Source organism: Cardiocondyla obscurior, linkage group LG15 (assembly GCF_019399895.1).
Source record: "Cardiocondyla obscurior isolate alpha-2009 linkage group LG15, Cobs3.1, whole genome shotgun sequence".
Classification (NCBI taxonomy): domain Eukaryota; kingdom Metazoa; phylum Arthropoda; class Insecta; order Hymenoptera; family Formicidae; genus Cardiocondyla; species Cardiocondyla obscurior.
Window position 1 is genome coordinate 3,753,675 of NC_091878.1, and position 20,948 is coordinate 3,774,622.

The 20,948-nt window shown below is 37.8% G+C and overlaps 3 protein-coding genes across 10 annotated transcripts in view; 2 read left to right on the plus strand and 1 right to left on the minus strand.

Moving 5' to 3' along the window:
- The first annotated feature begins 42 nt into the window (after nucleotides 1-42).
- The window catches only part of LOC139108705 (uncharacterized), a 94,606-nt gene continuing 73,700 nt past the window's right edge, over nucleotides 43-20,948 (plus strand). For 3 of the 4 annotated variants that reach the window (XM_070667208.1, XM_070667210.1, XM_070667211.1), the window contains exons 1-4: nucleotides 43-183; nucleotides 4,677-5,365; nucleotides 5,800-6,041; nucleotides 6,326-6,375. The gene's annotated coding sequence lies outside the window, so the exon portion shown is untranslated. The remainder of the gene's footprint in view (nucleotides 184-4,676; nucleotides 5,366-5,799; nucleotides 6,042-6,325; nucleotides 6,376-20,948) is intronic. The other variant, XM_070667209.1, reaches the window with a different exon arrangement.
- The window catches only part of Fmrfar (FMRFamide Receptor), a 38,294-nt gene continuing 18,134 nt past the window's right edge, over nucleotides 789-20,948 (minus strand). For 2 of the 4 annotated variants that reach the window (XM_070667212.1, XM_070667214.1), the window contains exons 2-5: nucleotides 13,776-14,206; nucleotides 10,280-10,548; nucleotides 10,011-10,200; nucleotides 789-4,235 (exon numbers count right to left, since the gene is read on the minus strand). In XM_070667212.1, coding sequence (XP_070523313.1) covers nucleotides 3,627-4,235; nucleotides 10,011-10,200; nucleotides 10,280-10,548; nucleotides 13,776-14,084 — 1,377 coding nt within the window. In that variant the 5' untranslated portion in view covers nucleotides 14,085-14,206 and the 3' untranslated portion in view covers nucleotides 789-3,626. Of the gene's footprint in view, nucleotides 4,236-10,010; nucleotides 10,201-10,279; nucleotides 10,549-13,775; nucleotides 14,207-14,773; nucleotides 14,969-20,948 lie in introns of those variants that run through there. The other 2 variants (XM_070667213.1, XM_070667215.1) reach the window with 2 other exon arrangements.
- Nucleotides 15,061-20,948, plus strand: part of LOC139108708 (uncharacterized) — a 48,912-nt gene continuing 43,024 nt past the window's right edge. The window contains exon 1 of one of the 2 annotated variants that reach the window (XM_070667216.1): nucleotides 15,061-15,761. The gene's annotated coding sequence lies outside the window, so the exon portion shown is untranslated. The remainder of the gene's footprint in view (nucleotides 15,762-20,948) is intronic. The other variant, XM_070667217.1, reaches the window with a different exon arrangement.

Below are 20,948 nucleotides of genomic sequence, written 5' to 3' on the forward strand. Positions count from 1 at the left end.
TAAGTATGGCGTACATTTACATGATTTGTATTTTCAGTTGATTAGATTGTAAAGAGGGCAACTAGTAGAGAACTACGTGAAAACAACAGATTTGTACAGTGTGCTTTAACAGCAATGGAAGAGATTGGCTGGAATAAATTCAAGAATCACAATTTTGATGCAATAACAGAAGATCTAGAATCGGTAAATCTCAGGTTTTTATTTAATTCTTTTATTTGAATTTTTTTCTATTTTGTCAAATATTATATGCACAAAGAGAAACACAAGGCTTTGATAACAATGGAAAAATTTTGGTTAGATTTTAGCATAAGTTGTATATTATTATCTTTATTTTCAGCCATTGTTTAGTATTAATTAATGATTTCTGTATCATATTTACAAGAGAATGTTGGAGATAGTAGTAGGATATGATTAATAGCAAGATGAACTTGTATAATATTTATCCAGATCATATGTATTAAGTATAGGAGTGTGTATATATATTTGCAGTGGACTCGATTGAATCTCCATGACTAGAATGGCGAATCTCTTTTGTCGTATAATTACGAGAGCGTTTTGTTTCCCTCTGTACTTAAATCTAGTTGCTTCTCCTTTCTCTTCAACAAGAGTATACTCAGGAGTCGTTAAAATTTAAAGTTAATTCTACAATATCTTATCCAGTATTTTTATCTTATTATATATTACATATAACTAGACATTAAATTATAAATTGAACAGTCTGTCATTATATTTTCTTACTAAGTCTTAAAAAGTTGTACACAAGCTGCAAATAATTCATTTCTGCATCGAAAAAAAAAAAAATAAAAAGATATTCTAAATAAATTAGTGAATAAGAAATATATTTACAATTTTCACATTAACATCTAGTTTTTAACGATTCCTGATTTTTAAAATATATCTGCTCGCGTTTATATGATAAATTTATTTTTTTGGTGCGAATATCACGCATTAATTATTATATTATCAACATAATTTAGAAAGCTAACTCTTTGATTTATAATTTTGTAACCTTATTTACACTAGCGTTAAAAATAGGTACATTTTTTTAGTTTGGATATATAGTTAACAGTTCTGACGGTCTTTTTAAAGTTTCTTCATATTCTTTTTATTTTACCTCAGTATTGTTCTTTATTTTAAATTTATACACATAATCGAAAGAAAATATGTACAGTATACACATCGTTGTTTCGTTTTATAAGAATAATTTTTTTTAATGTTCCTTGTTTGCTTAAAAAAATATAAAAAATTGAGTTGCTCTTTCGTTTTATTAAATATTTACGACATTTGATCAAGTACATAATTGATTTAATTAATTTCGAATTTTATTTGAAAACATTTACAAAATTATAAAACAAAGAGAGTTTATTTTTAAATAATTTTTTTACTTTATGATCCAAATAATGAAAACATGCTTTGTACGTTGATAAATGTCAGTTAAGATTGATCAGTATGTAAGTTTCAAAGATCAATAGTTCGAGAATGCAAGCTACGGATTTTTGTAGAGAGGACAAAAGTTCTCCTTAGGGAAATGTTGCGCTATTGGTTCCTGTACTTTTGACTTTGAAATTCGATTTATTTCCTTCGGGGAGCTTAGTACGTGACTGACATGTCGGAAGTTCGAGAAACGTTTCTCAATTCGCCAACAGTCTGCAATGAGTTTTAACTTCCGTCATGATTTTCAATTTAAACTTTTTGTTGGCTTATCATTCAAGATTATTGATCAAGTTTTATATTTTTACGTAAAATATCAAATATGCTTAGACAAATTTAAGCATTGAACAAATTGAATTGAATTAAATAAATGTAGGATTATAAGAAAGCAAATTATGAGAAGAAACGATTAATTGTAAGAGTATTTCATGGCAGAGAGTTAAAGAATTTGTTTGAAAAAACTAAAATTTAGCTTTTCAAATACTTAGTTGTGATTAAAATTTTTTATTTTTGAAGAAACTTTATATGGCTCGGAGAGGGTAATGTGAGCTTCAAGAAAATATGTATCTTGTTTAAATTCTTATCAAAAGTATAAATAGTCTACTTATATATACACTTGCTTTGAAACATAGCTATATGAATTATTCATAAGATTTTTTATTCTTTTTTTTTTTATTTTAAGAATTAGGATGAAATAAGATTTAATATCGAAATGGAATTATAATTTGGTAGTGATTTTTGCTCTCTTGCGAGAGTCTCATTCCTATTTTAATAAATATATGTATATGCGTAGATTAATTCCTTACACATAGAAAAATTTAAGTCTACTGTTATTAGACATTTAGTACATTTGTTAAGGTATTTAATACTAAAAACGAAAAACTTGTATTGAAAGATAAGAGATTTCTTGAAACAAAAATTTTTCCAATTGTCCTCATAATGTATTTGTTAAAAATGTAGAACTGTGGTATGAATTTTTGTTTTTAAGTTATTAGTACATATCTATTATGAGTTTTTTTTTTTTGCACGATATAATATTAGATTTGATATTTTATTTAACACATTACCTAACGCTTTTATCACGATAAAGAGAAGTCTCTTTTCATCAATCCAAGAATGTATCCTTAGATTAATGTAATCTATCAAGTTAATACCGCTACATGTCTTTGATAAATAACAAGGAAACTTACGTTCGAGGATCACGGCAACACTACGTAGGATAAACCCTCAAATGGAATCTCTGGATTAGGGCAATGCGATATGCTTTTCAATAATCAAAATTTTGAAAAGCCTCTTAGCTTTTTTTTTTAACTATTCTGACTTTTTTTTCTTACTTATATTCCGAGATATAAATAAAAAAAAATGTATAGAGTGCCCAAGATAGTGCCATTTGAGGGTTGACGTGATCCAGCGACTGCTTAAAACTATTAGATGTTACCCATTTATCAGCTTATTTCTCTAATATTCGACTAGAACGTTCTGAAGCAAGATAGAACTTTCGGAGAAAGATCATTGTTGTAAAATATTTGGTCTTTCTGAGCTCTTCCGCGGCAAAAAATGCGAGAACTGTTATATCTTTAACGATTCTCTTCCCTATATCGAAGTCGCGTCATCCCGCAGGATTACAGTATTCGTAAGAATTGGTCTGAGCTCTTCTCAAGGGTACAATAATATCGATTGTCCACTGCAGCGCTGAATCGTCCCGTCTTGTTTTTCCTATCGCCTTTCCATCTATTCTGATATTCAAGGCGTCGTAACTGTTAACTATAAAAACCGTATGCCGCGGGAATACATACGGAATTATCGTTTATATCGATTGTCCGTGTTGTTTGCCGATCGTTCGTTTCCTTTATTTTTATTCCGACTTTATCCTCTCTGATTTCCGGATTGTCTTGACATTCAGCTAAAATTCTCAGCAGGATTTCTAGAAAAGTAGGAAAAAAAAGAAAAAAAAAAAAGAAAGATAATTGCATTGACTTTCATAAAATAATCTGCCTATTCGTTCGGCTTCTTCCAAACGTCTTCTTGCTTCAATTTCGACTAGATAATATCCTAGAAACATTCAGAAAAATATTCGTTATATATCTTTTACGTCGCTTTGGTCCGTTTGGCATTCTTTTGATATTTCAACAGAGCTCTTCGATCACACGTCTAATTCTCAGTTAGTTTACTTAGAAAATGCAACGAGCGATTTTCTATAGCGTCGAGTCGTCGTTTTTCTTTCTCATTAAGCTGTTGCGACCGCTCGACGCTTTCGATATCACACTCGGGGTTCGCGCTGGGTTTTTTCCCGGATAATAAACGCGGGAGCCAGGACTGCTGGACTTTAGGCTCTGCCTGGTGCTTCCGTTCGACACGTGCATGTTGTTGTTCCAGGTGGTGGTGTTGGCACGGTTCAGGTGGCCGTGCCTGACCGAATTCCTCAGCTCGATGTTCGTCGTGTTAGTGATAACCGACTCGTCGTAGGTTTGAAATTCCGGGCTGTCCCTGCCGGGCACGAACAGCCTGGACGAGCAGAAGAGCTTGAGGAATATCCTCTTGAACTTCCGCCCGAAGATGACGTAGATGATGAAGTTGATGCTGCTGTTGATGGTCACCAGAAGATTGCCGGTTTGGACCATCCACTCTGGCGGGTCCGCGATGAAGGTCTCGTACGCGTTCGAGACCATCGGCATGATGTTGCAGATCAGGAACACGACCACGACGAACAGGAGCATCGTCGCCAGGCCGATCTCGCGACGTTGGTGACGCGAGAGCTGCTGCAAGTCCCTGTTCGCCTTTCGAACCTGAAAGCCAACATGCGTCTAATAACTATTATTACGAGATAAATCCTCATCTTCGTACGTTGTACGGGGAAACAGGAAAAAATTATTTATATTAAGCTGTAGCATTGATTAATCGGCGAGCACCGTGAGGTGTCCGCTAGGAATTTACAATATATTTAACTGCGACATGTTGAAAATAATAAATGTAACATTCGATGTATGATTTGATTTATAGCGCGTTAAATTTTCGTCATTAGCGAAAGTCGACGAACAAATGCAACAGATGGCACTACGTGCCGCGTTGCGACGGTGGCGACTGTACCCCTTTCCCCGCCATTTCGTCGCTAGCCGATGAACAACGCGACGTATATAATAGTTCATATAAATTCTGAATGTATCAGTGGAAGTATTGTACAGAATATTCGCAATGTAATTTCTTTTATAACGTGCTAAGTTTTTTGTGTTTTGCGATTAATGCAGGTTCGCACGGAGGGAGACGACCGACCAGGCAGGGTACGTACGCGTGATTCGGAATTCTGATGGCTTTTGTTTCCGTCCTATCCTCATTCCAATCCCGACAGCTGAGTCAGTTGGAGTCAGCTGAGTGCGTCGAACATCTTAGGAAGCAGAGCTCCTCATGCAAGGACGGAAAATAAGTCGTATCTCACGAACAGAGCCTCCGACCGACTTTAATTACTTTCCGCGATTAACGATCTAATCGCGAAGGGTACTTGCGAACATCGTTCATTCCTTCAAACGTAATTTATACGTACGTGTATTTATTCGCACGTTTGCTGCGCCGACAGCAGCTAGCGAGCGTAACTTTAAAGTCGTGTGCGTCGAGTTTTACATGTGCCCGCATACGTGTACCGCGCCGGCCGGTTGCCGATGACAGATTTCCCCTCGTTATCTCGTCCTCTGCCTTTGCCGTCTAGGATTACGTACGATAGCCGCTGTCGCCGCAGAAAACGCCATGTCTGTTCTTCGGGGTACACTAGTCGCCGTCGTCGAAGCAAACTTTATTTCTGCCTACTGGTGTATGTATGAGACTTGACGTGGACGAGAGCGACCTGCGTATCGAGTGCATTATACGGAGATGTATCCCGGCGTGACGTGACTTCCCCGATAGATGCTCTGGACGCGGAGAGAACCTCCCAAAAGTTATTAAAGTAAGTTCTATTTCTATTTCCGCGTTAATTATATGCGCATTTTTGAGGCTGCGGTCGTCATTCGCGAGCAATTAATTTCGGCCTTCGTCGATCAAGCTCCGAGCAAGTCGGAGCTCGAATATAATATCAATATAATATTCGGAAACAGTCTTTGCACAACGCGGTGCGTAGTGCGCGAGAGAGACAGAGATCGCGCGGGATAGAAAGAGATAGCTGCGTAAGTGTGGCGCGCGGTGTTCACGCGGCTAGCAGCCATCATGGTACGATGACGTCTTGATCATCGATCAAGCGCGCATTTCACGCATGTAGAGCAGGACGCGTAGTCAGGACAGATAGTTACGCGACTTATTCACGGTGTGCGTGTGCCGAAAAATAGCATACATTTACTGATCTGTAAGTATTACGACTAATCACAAACTTGCTTTGTGTTTCAGATAAGACTCGAGAAGAAAAACGAAGGTGCCGTCTTCGCCGACGTTTAATAAACGAACCACAGCTAGTTCGTTGGTTATGTATCGTGAGTGTCGTCTATAGTCGCGCGATTATAATTCAATATCCGCGTTTTTCGCGAGTGACTTGTGTGTTTTAATGGAGCGGATTCTTCATTCCAGCCCGACATTTCGAGAGGAGGAGGAGGCCTCGGAAAGGCATCCTGCTTCGGCGGAGCAACGTTCCGGTAAGGATTATTTTATATTCTCATTAAATTAAAATTTTTCTTTGCCAGATACTAGAATCGCTTTGTTTTATCGCTAACAATTAATAATAATAGAGCTCAAAGTTAGTAAAAAAATATTAATCTTGAAGAATTAAAATTTTTAGATGTTTTGTTCTGATAATATATAGCTTTGCTTTAAATTGTTTAATTGAAAAATAAATTTACTTGTAAAAAAAAAAAAAAAAAAACAGTCAACATTATTTCAAACGTTCCTCCAATTTAAATTTTCGCTTTGTTTGTTGCAGAATCATCCTGGTTGCGTTGCTGTAAAACTCCGCCGCTGCGCATCGAACCGGTGAGTTAAAAAAAATTTTTTACCGCATATTATACAATTCCTCATGAATCGACATTGTCGAGGAAGAGCACAACATATATGTGCAATGCGAATAAAATAATGCATAAGAATTTGCGCGTAACGGTTGATATTTTTGATGATGATTATTACGCCGCTTTTGCTTGTGAAATAAGCAATTATATCGGCGATTGCTTTTACTTAAATTAAATTAAATTAATTTAATAATTTGACGTTATTTTTTCGGGCATTATTAATATTGTCCCATCGTGCGACATAACGTTCATTTATTATGGTCATAAAAAAGACCATCTTTCTACATTTATTTTTCTTCGACACTAAATATTTCATCGCCTTTAGTATGAACAACTAAACCTCCGCTGAGAAGTATGCATTTAATGAGAGTAACCGGCGTTCTTTTAACGAGAATTACGATAGAGGAATACATTTATTTACTTGTCTCGCGAGGCTAATAATACGGAATTGCCGTATTATAAGTTCCGCAAAACTTTCGGGGCAGTTCCCTGACATTCAATTCCCTGGTGTCGTTTGACGGTATAATACGGTGACGAGTAGAAGGCCATGTTGATTCTCGGGTATAAAAGAAGAAAATCGATCGGCGCCTCAGAGAGAACGCGACTAATTACAGAGCCGATGAAGAGTTAATGAGCGGGATCCTGTTTTGTTGAGACGCGACGGAACAAGCAACGCAATTTCTCACGCAAACAGGGGAACTGCTGCGAAAGTTGAGACGAAAAACGCGATAGCCTTTTAAATTACTGAATTAAATTCGAGCTTTAACTAGACAAAGCCGAATATTTGCCGAAATTCGAAACGCCGTTGATTCAAAGTGAAATTCGGGTGGGCGATAAAAAAATTTCGAGAACAATGAAGTGTTTTGTATAGGTATAACTTAGCGCAAGTGCGAAACTTTATTTTTTTTCACTGCTTATCTTATCGTAGAAAACTACGCTTTTAGAAAGAACTTTTTATTTGATATTTTCTACGTGAAACTGTCGACGTACTTGTATTCGTCGTTATTAGAATGTTACTTGGCACCGGGATTTTCGCGATCATGTTCTCTGCAAAAGTGGGATGCGAGCGGGTCGCGAACAAGGGCGTTCGATTTGCGCAAAACTCTGAGCTTTGCATCCGCCGCGTATATTTCACGTTTGCATTTTCCCTCCCGGCGTTCCCATTCCGCGACTTCCAAAAATCGCCGTGCTCCGGGGAGCTACGCGGTAAGAAAGCGCTGAATAGACGCCAGACAGGTCGCGATATTTTACTACCGACCAAACAGGGCGGAACGTAAAAGAAGAACGCCCGGGATTCTCGCGGACGAGAATGATTAATCTCGGGATTTCGGCTCCGGATCCTCGGGATCGCGGCAACTTTCGACCGTACCGTAACAACGGCGCGCGGCTTATTCGAAATATCTCGCTGGGCAGATTGGAGAACCGTGGGATAAAAATACAACGGCACGCACGTTTCGACGGTGCTCGCATGACGATTGACGTGAAACGAGTAGGCACTGTTTGTGACACGTAATTTATAAGGTGATGGTGCGCGCGGTTCATAGAACAATCTCCATATTAATTATTTTCACAATATACCCCGACACATCAAACATAGTTTAAACCGTGCGGAAAGCTGTGCATGAAGGTACAACAGTTGCATTATGCCAGACGTCAGAATTAATTTGCCAAAATCGATAATAATTGCGTAACTGTAATAAACTGAAATGATTTCGAACGAGATTTAGATATGGTTTGCGTTGTGTACGACGCATTACTGTCACAACGAATTTCGATTTTTATTAAGCGATTAAATCAATTAACCACGCTGATAACACAAAAATAAAATAAGAGTAGGTACGTGAACATTTTTTGCATATACAATATTACAACTGTAGGAATAGATACTTTAAGTCGTAACGAATATCTTTAGCTGATGCGAACGTAAGCATTTATTTCGGCTCTTATTCTTTGTCAAAGTGTTAAGTCACGTCTGTCACTTGTAGAGTGGACGACTAGTGAGCTGTCTTGATCTTACAGATAATTATTTTAGAATATACTGCCGAGGGAACGTAAAAAGAAAAGAAAAAAAAACGTAATTTAACGCATCGTGAATTTAAAAATACCAGATTAAAAAAAAAAAAATTGCGAGCAAGTAGTTTTTATATTTAATTAATATAGTATATTAAAATCTGCTCATGGAGATTATTTTGCACGTGTTTGTCCCTTTCCTTCGATTGACGAAGTTGTTCGTTATGTACGCGTCTTGTCGCACTCAGCCGCGGTTTCTCAACGAGAAGAGAAACGCCGAGAGACCGCAACTTCGGAAGTAAGAATTTCGAGACGAGATTAAATGGCTTCCTTCCTTTGCCGCATGAGCATTCTCATCGGAAACGCGCTTTCACTCGCGGAAGTTATCCCGCGGAATATGTTGCTGGAAATCTCATCCTGATCCTGGAATTAAGAGCGAAGTTTGCAGACGCTAAAGTTTCACGATAAGAGAAAGCTGAAAATAGTTGTCTTTCGACGATCGGTGCTTTGTAATTGTAGAACCCTCTCGGTTGCGCGAGAAATCCAATTTGACCCTCATGGTTTAATCTTATCGCGCGGACGTTATATGCTCCGACATTATTTGAAAATAACATTGTACATGTCATTAAAAAAAAAAAAAGAAAAAGATAAGATAAAATAAATTGATTTCTATTCTACAAAAGTAATTTAAAGTTGCAAGGATGCAAGTCCTATAGTATTACGTTATCGTCGATAAAATTAAATCGCGAAAACTGCTTCGCGATATTTAACGCATGCCTTCGGTTCGAAATGTTTCACGTATTTTACCAAAGAAAAAGAAACGGGAGAAGGATGATATTGCTTGTGTCTGCAGCTGCAGTCGCGGTCCGTACAAGTGGCACGTGTGAGGCCAGCCATCCGTGAATTTCGCTGCCCTTATACGTGCCCGCGAATTCTAAGCATGTGCACGTATATCAAAGAGACTTATATACTCGGAGTAACTTTATTGGTTTCGCCGCCCGGGCTTATTATTCGTGCTTTTATGTCACGGCCGTTACGAGAACTTACTGCGGTATTAGCCTGACCACTTTCTCCAATGTCCGCCTCTTTGTCATGACTTATTGCGATTTTTCTAAAAAGAAATTTTAATAAAACGGGAGCGGGGCATCCTCGAAACGTTACTTCTATCGCTTCTATCTCTATACTGCTGACAAGCTGTTCAATACTTCACGTTTAATCCGGCTCGTGTTTTATTTTGGGTTTTGTCAACGTTTGTTTTTTTTTTTTTCGCCGCGTTTCCAATTCCAAATTTGATAATCACAGGCGACGTTCTTGCACAATGAAATAATAGACTGTTTTTTTTTATCCTAATGGTTTTTACCAGTTTATAATTACAATTTCAATGCATCTTTTTGTCACGCCTCCGTGCAAGTTTACATCCGGAGCGAATTAAATTGAAAATAAAATTTAGACACGTGCAAAATAATTCCCTACTTTTTTTTCTCTCTCTCTCACGAGGTACAGTACTGTTCCATAAAATTCAGTCGTCGCGCATATTGTACGGAATATTTTCCGGATATTTGACAACGTTGAGCTTTAACTTGTGTTACTCACCCGTCGGTAAATGGCCGTGTTAAAAATCACCAATACGACGAACGGAATCATGTAGTAGACGAAGAAGTACATCCAGTGAATGTAGAGAGTAACGTAATATACATTACTTCTTAATTCGGTTGGGTCGACGCAGTATATCGTGATGTTATACTCCCAGTGCTTCTCGCTGTACACCTCGATTTCCCAGAATCTAAATGAACGGTTTTACATTTATATTTGAAGGCTACAAATTGAAAGAAAGCACGAGCGACGTTAGATCGGTTACCCACTTAGGTAGATTGTAAATGAAGGCGACGATCACTATGACCAGCACCGCAACTTGAGCGCGTCCGTAAGTGCAGAACGATCTGGCTTTTAGCGGGTGGCAGACCGCGATGTATCTTTCTAAAGTCACCGTTAACGTCAGATACACCGTCACGAATTGCGCGATGCAAGCCAGCGGGTACAGGTATTTGATAGTTTTCGGGTAGATGATGAACTTGTACAGGAACAGGGCGCCTGAGTACGTGTAGATCGCCGGTAATCCGTAGATTAGTATCTGCAATGCATAATTTATGGATGTAATAATGTATACTAGGTATATACGTGTTATCCCGGGGTGTTATCTTGCCTCGAGTCCGGTCCCGATATAAAAAATGTCTACCGAATTCGAACGTAAATATCCGTCTCGGTTCCGTTAGTTGAGTACTGATTTGTGAAATATTAAAAATATCATTTATACCAGCTTTATTAAAACTAATTGCTTTTCTTTTTTATTAAATTTTTTTTCGCTGAAGAATTTTTATAATATAACTCACATTTTTATGTGATTGTTATTTATTGCAAGATGCAATTATTTTCATTTAGTGTTTTTGCGCCGGTGACGTTTGGTAAATGAATACGTAAATAGGTTGTTAGGAAGACGGAACACGAAGTCGGGAGAGTTCGGCGTCGAATAATTAATTAATAGCTGGGTTGGTTCGCGTAATGTCGCCTCGAGAGGGTTGACGGGATCCTGATCTTCATCCCGTCTCTTTTAAACCGGAAGATCTTGTTTACCGTGACTGCGTTAGTCTTGACTGCATTCGCGAAAATGCGAAACCGCGTAATATGTGGTGACTTATTTACATAAGCTCGACATGTGATCCGTATTATACTGCGACATTCTGGCAGGCCATGCGGTGACAGTAATTCTTTTCTCCCGGCGCGAATTAATATTGACAGGGTTACAAGGATGACGTAAAATTACATTATATAAAAACTCGATTTGCAATACCCGCTTTTCGTTGTATCCTTTGTTATTACAAGAAATTAGGATTTCCAATGAAAATTGGTTCTACTCGCGATATGAAATATTTTAGACTTTTATCACGAAATTCATTTAGTTTTCTTTATTAAATTTTTTTTTTTGAATTTTTGCACGTAGGCTATATCTTTTTAAATACGCGTGTGTATTTAATCATGGTTAACTACATCGTAATTTAATTTATCTTTAGCTAGAGACGGGATATACTATTTTTTTAGGAGACAATTTTAAAATTGAAATTTTTCGTATTTGACAATGCAAATTACAGAATTTTCCGTGATTGTTTCTTCAACGTTCATCGTGGCACGATCTCTTTTTTAACGTTTTGCTTCGGATTTATATAAAATTCGCTCAGTCGCGTAGATTGAGGTAAAAATGTTGTGGCACAGATAAAGATATAAATTACATGTTTAGAAAAATAGCTGAAATTATACGAGATGAACCCGGAAAGCGTGCTACTGGGCTATATTAAAGAGAATTTATTTTAATGAAAAGCTGAGCTATGTTGAAAATTTACGACTGCGTGAAACATAGGATTAAAGGTAAAATTAAAACGAGAGGTCTGCAACTGATTTCTACGACAAGGTATTCTGATCGGTGGCGAGTTTTACGAAAATTGAATTTCGATAATTAACACACGTTATCAGGCGTCATTAATCTTTTCGGGTCCTTAATAACTTCGTATGGCGCGGCAGAGATTAATTAATTGTCAAATTCGTATAACGAAGGCGGGTACTGTAGTTTTTGTATTTTTACTAACTGGTCGGTAAAAGGAATTAGTGTAAAGAATGTTAGAATTATTTAAAATAACCGAATAATAATTAAACTTACGAAATTAAATTTCTTAATAATAAACTTTGATAACGAACAAATTAATTTTGAGTTCGATATCTTAATTATATCTTTTGGCTTAATTTTTTCATTTTTTTTAAGTTATAAAGAAATTTATATTACTATGTTTATCATTCTGCAAATATTTTAATATTTAATATTGAGCTCGAAGATAATTCTTGAATGAAATTTCTATTAAAACAAAATGAAGAATATTTTGCAGTACGTTTCTAATTTTATTCACGGCATATTTTTTTATTTATAATTTCGTAACTATATGAACGTTGAAATAAACGTCACGTCGCTGTCCCGCTACTTTTTTTTTATCGCGCTTCCGGCATAACTCGGGAAATATCCCGTAAATTTGACAAAAAGGATTAAATGTGTTATATTAAATATTTAACGTATCGCTTTCAACGTGAGCAAGCCCGATTGTTTTAAGAGTCATTTTTAATAAAAGATAACGGTAACACGACGTCGCGATAAGCGTTTCGAAATGTACTGTTCTCAATGGGTTCGGGAACGACGCGACAGTGGGTGTTTTTCCTTTTTTTTTTTTTTAATTTTATCTGGTGCACATGATTGATTGGTAGTGGCCGAACGCGACGACGGTAAACGCTCGGTCATCCGATGGCAATTACGAGGCGTTCCGCGATCCTATTGAAAATCGTTTCTGGTCATGTGTGCCAATTAAACATTGATTTTCCGTTCGGCTGGTCGCAACGCGTCACACGCGGCAAACGAAATCGTGAAGAGAAAAATCGAGGTGTCTTTAAGTCATGCCAAATAAATATAAATATTCAAGAAGCGAGTACGCCTGAACGCGTATTATTTTTAATTGAATTTCATAAATAAATTTTGTGGGTATACATATGAAATATTCATTGCGTCGAAAACGTAAGAAGCCCCATTTTGATTTTACGTGTAACTGCATCCCGACGGCGAATAAATGATATTTAAACTTTCGCCTTGTTATTTCTCTCGAAAAGATTTCAGCGGTATTTTTCGGATGAATAATTAAAAAAATATTTTGACGAGTACGTGGGACGTTAATCTGCCTGATATACAAATGATACAAATTAATCCCGTGTGAAGTCTTTTATTTAACAAAGTGTTCTTTAAAGGCTTTTAAGAAAAACATTAATTTTGGTACAAGAAAAACTCTTTTATATTATTTCTCCGTAATAAGGGCGAAAAGTAGTTCGGCCGGCCCACTCAAGTGGCTGTTAACTTTGACCGTTTCTTTTACATTAAACGTGTAATATTCTGCAGCATTTTACGATACCCGTGCAATAATTTTACTGTGTAAAATAAAATTTAACTTTGCATTAAGGCGAATTCATAAAAATATTCACGGAGGTTAAACGTAATATCAGCACGGTTTTTTTAACGTAATTTTCAATTTCTTTAAAGTGCCAGGAAATAAAGCGTTCAAAAATTACAATTTTTTTTGCACTTATTAATTACTTTCGTTCTTTGAAGATAAATTCTTTTGGCTTTTTAAAATACGCCTTTTACACTTTGGTCATTTTTGTCTTCTAATTTTAAAATCGAAACATATGTTAGATTATTTTTTTTTTTGGCGTAAAAAAAAGTATTTTAAAAAATAATAATAAAATAAAGAAATAAAATAATTAAGAGGGACTTACCGCAATGACGATCAGTGCTGTGTCACATCTGGCCAGTCCAATTAGTAGGTAATTGATAGACGATTTCATTTGCGGCCGCGACAGAATAATCATCGAGATCGTATTGCCGAAAATTCCAAAGAGACCGATTAGGTTGACCAGTATACCGTAAATAATAAAGTCAGGCAGTCCGGGATTAACTTGCTGCATGCATCCGAAGGGCTTGTCGTCTGCACTGTTACTGAGATTGCTCAAGTTTCCCATGAATCCCCCAGCATCGTAATAAGTAGAAACGACCGTCGCCGTTGTCGTCGTCGAGCTTATTTCCATCGTTCACCAATTTTCTATCGCGTCCTGATTCTGTACCGTCCTTCGATTTTGTCTCACGTTACCATCTTCACCCTCGCAAGCTCCTTCAATTTTGGTCGAGTCTTCGCATTCTTCGAATTCACCTGCAAATTGATCAGATTTTTTATTATCAATCACTTGACTAGCAATCTGCGAAGCGGGAGAGAGAAAGAGAAAATTTAGTTAGATGTAGACTTTTAAAAAAGCAATTTTAAATGGTTATCTATCATCGTTTTTTATTATTACTTTTAACGATATTTATTGATAACAATAAAGGATATTATTAGTAACGTCAGCGATAATAGATTAAAAATTATTTCAGAAAATATTTGCACATTTAAGAATTAAAAGCAAATACATATTTCAGACTTCTGAAAATTTGTTTTGCTAAAAAGACGTGGATGTGATATACGCTAACGTATGCCATTCCTTTCGAATAGATTGCTTGAATCTCGAGATGTATTTCTGTTCCTACACATATGCGAAGACTTTGTTACTTAGATTTCCGATTTTCTCTCTCTTTCCGATCGGTTTCGTTTCTGTTAGGAAAGTAGGAGGAAAAAAGTTTGCTCGCTTCGGTCAAGATATCCGCGTCTGAAAGCTCGAGATCGCTAAAGTTTCTTTCGTGAAGGGCTGCAAGCTGTTTCGATGAACAAAAAGAAGTAACGAACCCTCGCGTTTGTTAACAAATGTCGACGACTCGTGCTCGCGTTGTTTTTTGGAGAATCGGAAAGCGAGCCAAGGTACCATAACGTCACTCCTCCCCGCTCGATTTATTTTGTCTTGTACTTTATTCCCAATCGTGTTCCGCGGAGAGAATCGGATCGGCTTTGTCGTTTTCCGCACGGAAAGCTCCGCGTAGATGCTTTTACGATGTATCGCTGTTTTACGGCGAACCGCGAGCCGCTTTGCCATCCGAAACCTTCGTGGTAGCGACTTCAATGACAGTAATCTGCGAGCTGAAAAGAAGGAAACATAGTTAGATGTTTTAAAAAGCAATTGCGTCTTCACGAACCTTCCTTTTTCACAAATTAACAGAGAGATTTATTTAAGCTGTTGTTAGAACAATGAGTTTGTCTAATAATATGAATAGCGAAATCACGAGCGGCGATCGCTCGTGATGTAAAAACATTTCCGGAAATATATATTATTAACATTATTTTCCATATTACTTTTACTATCTTTCTCAACGTTGTCCGTTTTCTATCATTTTAAGTTCTATTTTAGCGAGTGCGAGTTTATTATTACCGCCGGGGATAAAGGCGGGCAAACCATGTAGTTGCTCGATTATTAATCGCTCGCCGCAACGTTTACACGTGAATTTTCGCACATACCGGACTTGTTTGCAAACAGACATGCCCCGTGTTTATCGAGCCACGTAGACAGCGCGCGTTATAGAAAATCGACAAGGAATATCGTTAAAGCTTCCTCGCGTTCAGTGTATATCGAAATCCCCGACCTAGCTAGCTCGCGCCTTAGTGTTCCAATTATTGAGAGAGCCCTCGCTGCATCTCGCCCGAGCCCTTAACCTGCTATCAAAAGGTGCGTCTCCGTATCAACTGAATAGCCCACGTAAATTCGACGTCGATTAAAACGCGATTACGAAAACTTCGCGATTTTCTCGTAATTATCTTCGGTCCCGGTTGGAAAAGGTTAAACGTAAGTATTGAGCATTATCGAACGGCCGAAATAAATTGCCTCGTCGATTACACCGCGCTTACGCAAAGTAATTTATTTTTCTTTCTCGTTCCCTCTCTCCCGTGCTTTTTTTTTTAATTATTTTCGTAATTATATTCGTTATTTTCGTGGACGTTTGAACCGTTCGGCAAGTCCGCGGATATTGTATACATATAGATCGTAGATAGTAGACAAAAGCCGCTTACAAATACGAGCCGATTACTTCTTTTTCTGAGCTCGGCGATCGTAACGTGGTCACACGGCTTGGGTTAATGACGTTAAACGCGTAATTAAACGCTCGCTTCGAACACGTGTCCCGCGGTAATTTGTTAGACGCGCGTTTTACGCGTAATCACGGGGATAAAATTGCAAGACGCGAATCTCATTTTCAACGATCGTGACGGATTCGACGGGAGTGCGATTATGCGGTTCGCGACGCGTGCATTTACGCCCGTGTACGCGCCGCAGGTGTACACGTGCACGCAAGGGCGTCAAGGCGCACCTAGCGCACGGTACCGGTCCCATTGTCGGAGCGATTGATCTCGTCGGCGACGGGCACGTCCGCTCGATGCAGTCCTGCATGCGACGCAGCTGCATATCGGCAATTGCGGTCCACCCTACGTACTCGATTTCTGCACCACCGAATCGCGCACGGTTACGCTTCTCCGTCCTTCCGATCAAGCCCCGTTTCAATTTGCAACAACGTCCGTTTGCGAAAGGAACGGGTTAACAGAAACCTCTGTAAGGACGGCGAAACCTAAGCGAAAATTTTAAGCGAGCTAATTAATTAATTGATTTTATATAAAGATAGCACTCACAGGCATGTACTTTCGCGTTGTTTTTATGTGTTAAGCCAGTATTTTTCACATCGCTTTGATTAATCATTATTCAAATAATTTTTTAATTAATTTAAATGGGAATATTGAGAAACTTTTAATTGACTCCTTATACGGTTGCAAATTATCACAAAGGCAGGGCCTCTCCGTTCGCAAGAATAAATATTTTTTTGACGTTTGGACAGAATTCGATGATCAATCTCGCGGATATTGTCTGTAATCCGGGTATTTGACGTTCGGATCACGCCGACTTTGGAATTCAGGATCCAAACAAACAGCCTGGTTGTAAATTACTTGGGGCGCTGTTCGTGTGTCACTTAAAGATAAAAACCAATTTGGTCGGACTGATCCGCTCTCGCCGGGTGGCCGACGAGATTCTCGTAGATCAACTTATTTTTAAACGTTTCTCGCCGCGCGTACGCACATTAGACGTGCGAGGGGGAAAAAAAAAAAAAAAAAAGAAGCGATCTTGCAAAGTCGGCATCTTTCTCGCCGTCGTGCGTCGTCGGGAAATCGGGCTATCCTCATCTGCCTTTCGGTTTTGGCACGTGTCGACGTCTAGGAACGCCGAGATGGCTGGCCACCTCTCTGATAACGTTGCGTAATAGCGATATTTGCGCGCATCCAAACAGAAACGCGTGTAATTCGCACTTCGCACGGAACATCATCGCGCATGCTACCGTTTACACAGTAAAAAAAAAAATTTTGTGCTAAATTTAAACGCGTTTCACACGTCCCAACTTATCCACACGAATTTTTGTGTTAATTTAACGTAAGACCCACGTTAAAAAGGAAGACAAAAAAATTACGAGTAATTAACGCAAAATTACCACACAACTGCGTTAAAACTTTAACGTTAAACTTTCCGCGGAGAAAAATCTTAACGCAAATGCAAAATGTTTTTTTACCGTGCACGCTAAGACTTAAACGTGACGATTAAAAATAAATATATACCGTATTATTTTCATTCTCCGTGCGTAATATTCTTTTTAATTTAATATTATTAATATGTAATAATTGAATTTAATTGCGTATAACAAAAATTAAATAAAATAAGTAAAATTAAATATTATAGTAGTTACAATTTAGTTATATAAATTTTTATTTGTACGTTATTTTTTTTTTTTTTTCTATTTCTCGTGCACATTTACGAGAAGGAAGTAACAACGATATGTTCAACGACTATCTTAATCTCCGACATTTGTCCCTTCGGGCTAACACTACCGCATTTTTAGTGTAAGGTATTGCCAAGTCCCTTTCTCTCATTTCAAGACATTGTCGTAAGCTGGGCACAAACAGCACAATATGTGTTTTCCTCTTTATAAGAAAAAATCTCGTACTTGGTCTAACTTGTCTTTGACAAGACAAGCTCATTTAAATAACTTTTCGGGTCGCGTTTTGTCCTAGAATTTTTTTATTTTGATTTGTTTCTTTTTTCTTTTTTTTTTTTTTTGCTGCAGTACTATCAGAAGTGACATTTTGCCCTTTCGTGAAATCACTCTTCTTCGAACGAAACATCCTTTATGTAATGATATTGGAAGAACGATTTATACATACGTACAGTACATAACATATGTATGGCAAGAACCAAAATGATATTTCTGTATGAGGAAACTTTTAGATTACATCTTTTCGCTTCTCTCTTCGAACCGCAGCATTCGATGTAATTTTCTAACGGCAATTTGTACATTCTCGTATTTTTAGAAAGTTAGAATGCTCCGCAGATTTGTCCTTCCGTCTTTATTCCGAAATAAAATTACTCGGCCGGAAGTAAAGTCGCGTTGCATAACCAAAGGTAATCGTTCAAATGGTAACGAAATTTCCCTTTGAGACGGTATTTATTTTTGAAAAGGGTAATAAAATTTAAAAGCTGTTAGCTTGATTGTGCAAACGCTTCGTGTATCACACGTGATAATTAAATAAAATTAAATTAAATAAATTTAATTTTCTCCCGATACAGCCGAGCTCTAAAAATATCATCGGTGTGTACAATTGTATTGAAATACTTGTCTTTAAATTAATTTTTCCCGGGCGAGCAATGGATAAAGCTGCGAGAGATGCTAAGATACCCGCGTCCTGAATTCATTTCAAGGCTGATTTACAGGGAGCGTAAGTTAACGCGAAACATATCCCGCCGCAATTTGCGGCTCACGAGAGATGCATTTTTGTTTCGGGCGTGTCGCAGATTAATTCGGGGCTTTATTATTGCGGTAACGTATCCTTCTTTTTCTCTTTCGCCTCGTTAAGCACGAACTCCATGGTCGCGACTGGCAATCGCGATTTTTCGGCCGAGAAAATACGCTCGGGAGAACAACGACCGGCAATATATTCCTCCTGTTCTTTCACCGCGTAGCGTAACGTATTACTCTTGCTTTCCGTCCATTTTATTTCAATCGGGAGCAAAGTGGCGAGCCGAAATGTCAGGGGGCTCGTTAAAAATTGGCGCGTATACTCGTCGCGCGAGAACTTTTATTTATCAAGTGGGTTGCGCCGGTGTTACGCTCAGTTTCGTTGCCCCGCAAAGTGGAGCGGTCAGGAAATGAGATGGGATTAGTGTCAGTTGTAGGTAATAACGTTGAAGCGTGAACGAAGCAGTTGGTACCGACGTTACCGCTGCGGACATTACGGAAGAAAACGCAGTGTTTCCGCCCGGAATCCTATTCTGCTTCGCGTATTTGCATAATTACGTGACTCCCGTTCGCTGCGAGGCTGCACCGAAACGGCATCAATCTTGCCGTCGAGGCCGCGATCGTCTCTGAAATGGGATCGCGTTTCCCCGCCTCGTTACTCGGGACGAACAGAGAGGCTTCTCCACGTTGAGAGAAAAATTTAACATCGGCTGTAACCCAGTGACATTTTTTAAACCATAACTAAAGTTGATTCGACTGTTTCCACAGCCATAATCGTTGAGTAAACTGCGCTCATTCGTTAAAAATATCAGAAAATTATAGTTGAACTCAAAAGTATATTTTTCCCTGAAAGTAAAGAATAATTTCAACCAACGACGCGAATGTAGCGAAATTAAAAAAAATGCTTTTTGTAGTTTTATACCGTATAACAAATCAACGTGACAGTGTCTGTATATATTATACATTATAGATTATAAATTTTTTTTTTTTTTCTGGCGCGATGAGATACAGTAAAATGATGGAAAAGATTTATTGTGAGGGTGATAAGATTAACGCACCCACGTAGATTTACTTCAACCATTTGCATGGTCGTTAATCCTCGATTAGTCACACGAGAGGCAACCGGACGCTAATTACACTCGATATAATTTGCTAGCCGGGTGATTTTTTAAGACCATTTAGAAAAAAAAAAAAAATTATTACTTTATTTCTTCTCGAACTGCCTTACGAAGCACCGCGTTAAATCAAGTTCCTAATCCGCGTGGATTTTACTTGAATTCTCCTGGAATGTGCGCTCTATTTTTATTTTTAATTATTTTCCCGCGATTTTAATCAACCGGTAAATGATGGATGAATATTCTTACGTGGAAGCACTATTTTCTCAATGCTAGCCCCACCTACGCGTTAAATCAATTCATCATTTGTTATAATTACAAACCAGACATCTCTATCGCAACCAGCGACATTATTTTCGCGTTTTACACTTACCGCGTCTGATTGTTCTTACGAATGACCTGTTTCGGAGACAGTCGGAGGATAGTCATTTTTCAAAAACGTACACACGTCATTACCTTTCCAAATACACTTTTTTGGATATCTTTCGGTAAATTCATATTTCTCAATATTAATTTAATTTTTTTTTTTTCTGTTACAATTATTATTCTACAAATATAAAATATGAGATTCAAATTTCACCGAACGTTTTAACGAGACATTCCGACGAGCGTCTAGGGTTTGTTTTAATAAGTGTTATATGCTTTTGCACTTGAATAAATGTGTCAACATAGGCTGATCGCAAACACGTGTAGAAATTATTGAAACTCCATACGTTTCGAATTGATCATCACTGCTTTTGTGAAAGTCGTTTGTTACGAAATTGGCGGGTGGGCCACAAGGGAGCCTAAGATTGCGACAGTCCTACTGAGGGCTGCTTTTATTAATACGTTCTAATCACCCTCTATTCATACTGAAGTCAAATACACGGATTCATTAGGAGCGTCGACGTGTCGATGGACAATTTGATAAGATATTATCTCGCTTATTATTAATCTGATATGGACCTGATAATTTGCTCGGTTATATCAGCCAATCACGATTGAAGTATAAATTACATATCAGATACGATCAGATACGAAATTTATTTGTAATTAAAATTACACGGAAACACGAGGAAATATTTATTAACGTCTAATAAGATATTTAGA